At 37.9% G+C, this 2,740-nt stretch overlaps 1 protein-coding gene across 1 annotated transcript; it reads right to left on the minus strand.

The window, feature by feature from the left end:
- Nucleotides 1-210: 210 nt before the first annotated feature.
- LOC106770970 (homeobox-leucine zipper protein HOX11) lies at nucleotides 211-2,476 on the minus strand. Its single transcript, XM_014656832.2, has 4 exons — nucleotides 1,876-2,476; nucleotides 1,198-1,484; nucleotides 971-1,050; nucleotides 211-869 (listed from the first exon to the last, which is right to left on the minus strand). Exons 1-4 carry the CDS (start codon nucleotides 2,123-2,125, stop codon nucleotides 515-517), a joined length of 972 nt encoding a protein of 323 aa, XP_014512318.1. The 5' UTR covers nucleotides 2,126-2,476; the 3' UTR covers nucleotides 211-514.
- Between the last annotated feature and the right edge of the window lie 264 nt (nucleotides 2,477-2,740).

The following is a 2,740-nucleotide window of genomic DNA, read 5'->3' on the forward strand; positions in this document are numbered from 1 at the left end:
CCATAGAGTGATTAATGCAACCAAAGGTGGCAAGGATTTAAAACCTCCCACAAAATAAAACATGGTTCAATTATTATTCTCTGAAGTACTTAATTTTGAAAAGCTCCATAGCCATTCTGCAAAATTACAAGTACATAATAGCAAGTAGGGTACGTTAAGGGTAGAAAGGTCATTCAAGAGTTCGCTCTTTGTCATCATGGCAGAGGAAAATAAACAAACCAAAAAAAATAGCCTTTCATTTCACAATTTCACCACCAAAAAGTTTGGTGCATTCTAACCGATCAACAAAAAGGATCATTCATAGTTCTTTCAATCGAAGAGAAGAAAGAAAAAAACAGATGAATGAAAGAAGATAAAGAAAAAGTCTAAAATATATACAAAAACGATAAATAAGGGTAGTGAATCCTTTGTCTTTATCCTCTGTGATATACCATAATATCAAACTATATATTTATATATATTATATATATATCATATGTAAAAACCATCCAAAAAAATGTTCATTGAATGAAGATCATGAAGAGGGTATCTGATGGGCTTGAGCTTGGGCTTGTGGCTGGGTTGCTTGGGCTTGGCCATTATGGAAGGGCAATATTCTGGGCTTGCTGAGAGATAACTCGACAGGGATTTGAGAAGCATTATTGATAGTGGAAGAAGTTTGGTTGGTTGTTGTGGAATTTGTGGCAACCCTTTCACAAGAGGGACACATGGTGAGAGTGGTGGCTGGAAGCTGCATGTAGAAAGGTTGAGAAGTTTTCAAGGCTCGAAGTTCTTGAAGCTCCTTCTGCAACCTTCTATTCTCTTCTGTTAGAGTCTCACAGCATCTCTTCAAATACTCACAATCCACTTCTGTTTGCTTCAACTTTGTCCTGAAATCACATTCACAAATCAAACACAACACAACACAATGTTTAACAGTAACTTCAACAAAATGTTAACCAAGGTTGTTGTTCATTACAGATTCAGTTACCTTGCCCTTCTGTTCTGAAACCACACCTCCACTTGACGAGGAAGGAGATTCAACTGTTTAGCCAAAGCAAGTTTCTGCTTCTGCAAGTTATGGTCAAAATTATAAATTAATAAATAACTTAAAAAAATATTTAGGACCCATTTACAGAATTCAAAAGGTTGAACAAACGAACTAATACAGTTTATCCAAAGAAGGAAAAAAATGGTGTTGTTTTGTGTAGACTTTACCGGATTGAGAGTGGTGTGTTCTTTGAAGCTTTCTTCGAGAAAAGCTGATTGTTCTTTGGAGAGTCTGAGTTTCTTCCTGGTTGAGCCATTTTCTTCGTCATCACTGCCTCTGGTACCTTCACCCTCTTGTTGTTCCCTCTTGTTTCTTCCTCCAAACTCTGCATTACCGTTTCTCATGCTGAAATCCATCTGAAACGGCGACACCGCACTGCTCGGCGACGACAGTGACGTCCCGTCGTCGCCGTCCTCCGGAAAAAGGTTTACGTCCAGCACCCTCCCCGCTCCACCTACAGTCAGGAACCACAACACACCAAACCTTAGCTACACATCACAACACAACACAGCTCTCATCATCGTAACAAACTATAAGATAAAATAAAAGGAAGAAATTTTTCAGTGTTCATTCATCCTAAACAACAAAACATACATCTTTTTATACCCATTGATAAACCAAACATAAAAAAAACATCAGTTTTACTATGGTCTAATCTCGTACAAAGAAACCCGACTCACAATTTCTAGTAAAACTTTCTCTTTTAACTGATACTCAAACGAGGTAAATTGTTAATGTAAACTAAAAACACAACGATAATATGTTGTTTGTGTGAAAAGGGATGAGATTGAATGAGTGAACCACTCTGGGTGCGCGAAAGAAACGTAAAAGGGAGAGAGGATTACATGGTTCAGTGAGCCAAGGGATTCGTAGCTGGGAAGGAGGTTGGGATCTGAGAACGGGAGTGAAAGGAAGAAGATCAAGCTGAACCGGTGGATCTGAAGAACCCCTTTTCTCAGCATCACTTCTTTTGTCATCAAACCCTTTACCCGGTCCTATGCAGAACCCAGGAGGGTCCTTGGAGGGTAAATTAGCAGGCTTGTCGAGAAAAGTAAAGGGCTTGGAAGTGTCGCCTAAGCTCAAAGCCAGTTCCATGGTAAAGGGGTGGATAAAAGCTGTGTAATTTGAAGATACTGATGATGATGTTGTTGTTATATATGTACCGACAGAGAATAGTTGTAGTTTGTTGAATGGAGAAGAGGGTTAGAAAGGGCACATTGGGTTGGTTGGTTGGTGTTGTGTTGCAGAAAAGCTCTTCTACTTCAACCTGTTCTTCTTCTTCTTCTCCTTAGAAGCAACAAGAACAGCAACAACACTGCCTTTTTATGTTGGCTTCTTCCCTTGCCTTTGTGGGAATAAAGATTGACCGACAAACACAGGTTGACAAAGGCACGTGAATCTATTTAAATATTCAACCGTTGTCATGCCTTCCCCCACCACCACACTGCCATAAAATACACCACCACCATGTAGACAAAGATTTTATTTTATATATATGGTAGCTTTGTACACACTTCTCATGCTTTAAGATAAGAGAGAGAATGAGTTATATATATATTTGTGCTATATCTATTCGGTTCAAATTTTATACAAAGATAAAGATATATAATGATAGAAGTAAGTTGTAAAATAATTATACGTGTAAGATCAAAATATAGTATTCATATGAATAAAAAATAATTGTTTTAAAAATTGGAAAAGTATTTGTAC

The sequence above is a fragment of the Vigna radiata genome, chromosome 8 (genome assembly GCF_000741045.1).
Source record: "Vigna radiata var. radiata cultivar VC1973A chromosome 8, Vradiata_ver6, whole genome shotgun sequence".
Taxonomy (NCBI): Eukaryota; Viridiplantae; Streptophyta; class Magnoliopsida; order Fabales; family Fabaceae; genus Vigna; species Vigna radiata.

Bases quoted from the DNA above. Each gene is read 5' to 3' on its own strand.
- LOC106770970 (XM_014656832.2), bottom strand. From the start codon at position 2,125: ATGGAACTGGCTTTGAGCTTAGGCGACACTTCCAAGCCCTTTACTTTT. The intron at 1,051-1,197 runs GTAAAGTCTACA...CATAACTTGCAG, and splicing joins AACACACCACTCTCAATCCG to AAGCAGAAACTTGCTTTGGC. The intron at 870-970 runs GTAACTGAATCT...ATGTGATTTCAG, and splicing joins TTTCAGAACAGAAGGGCAAG to GACAAAGTTGAAGCAAACAG.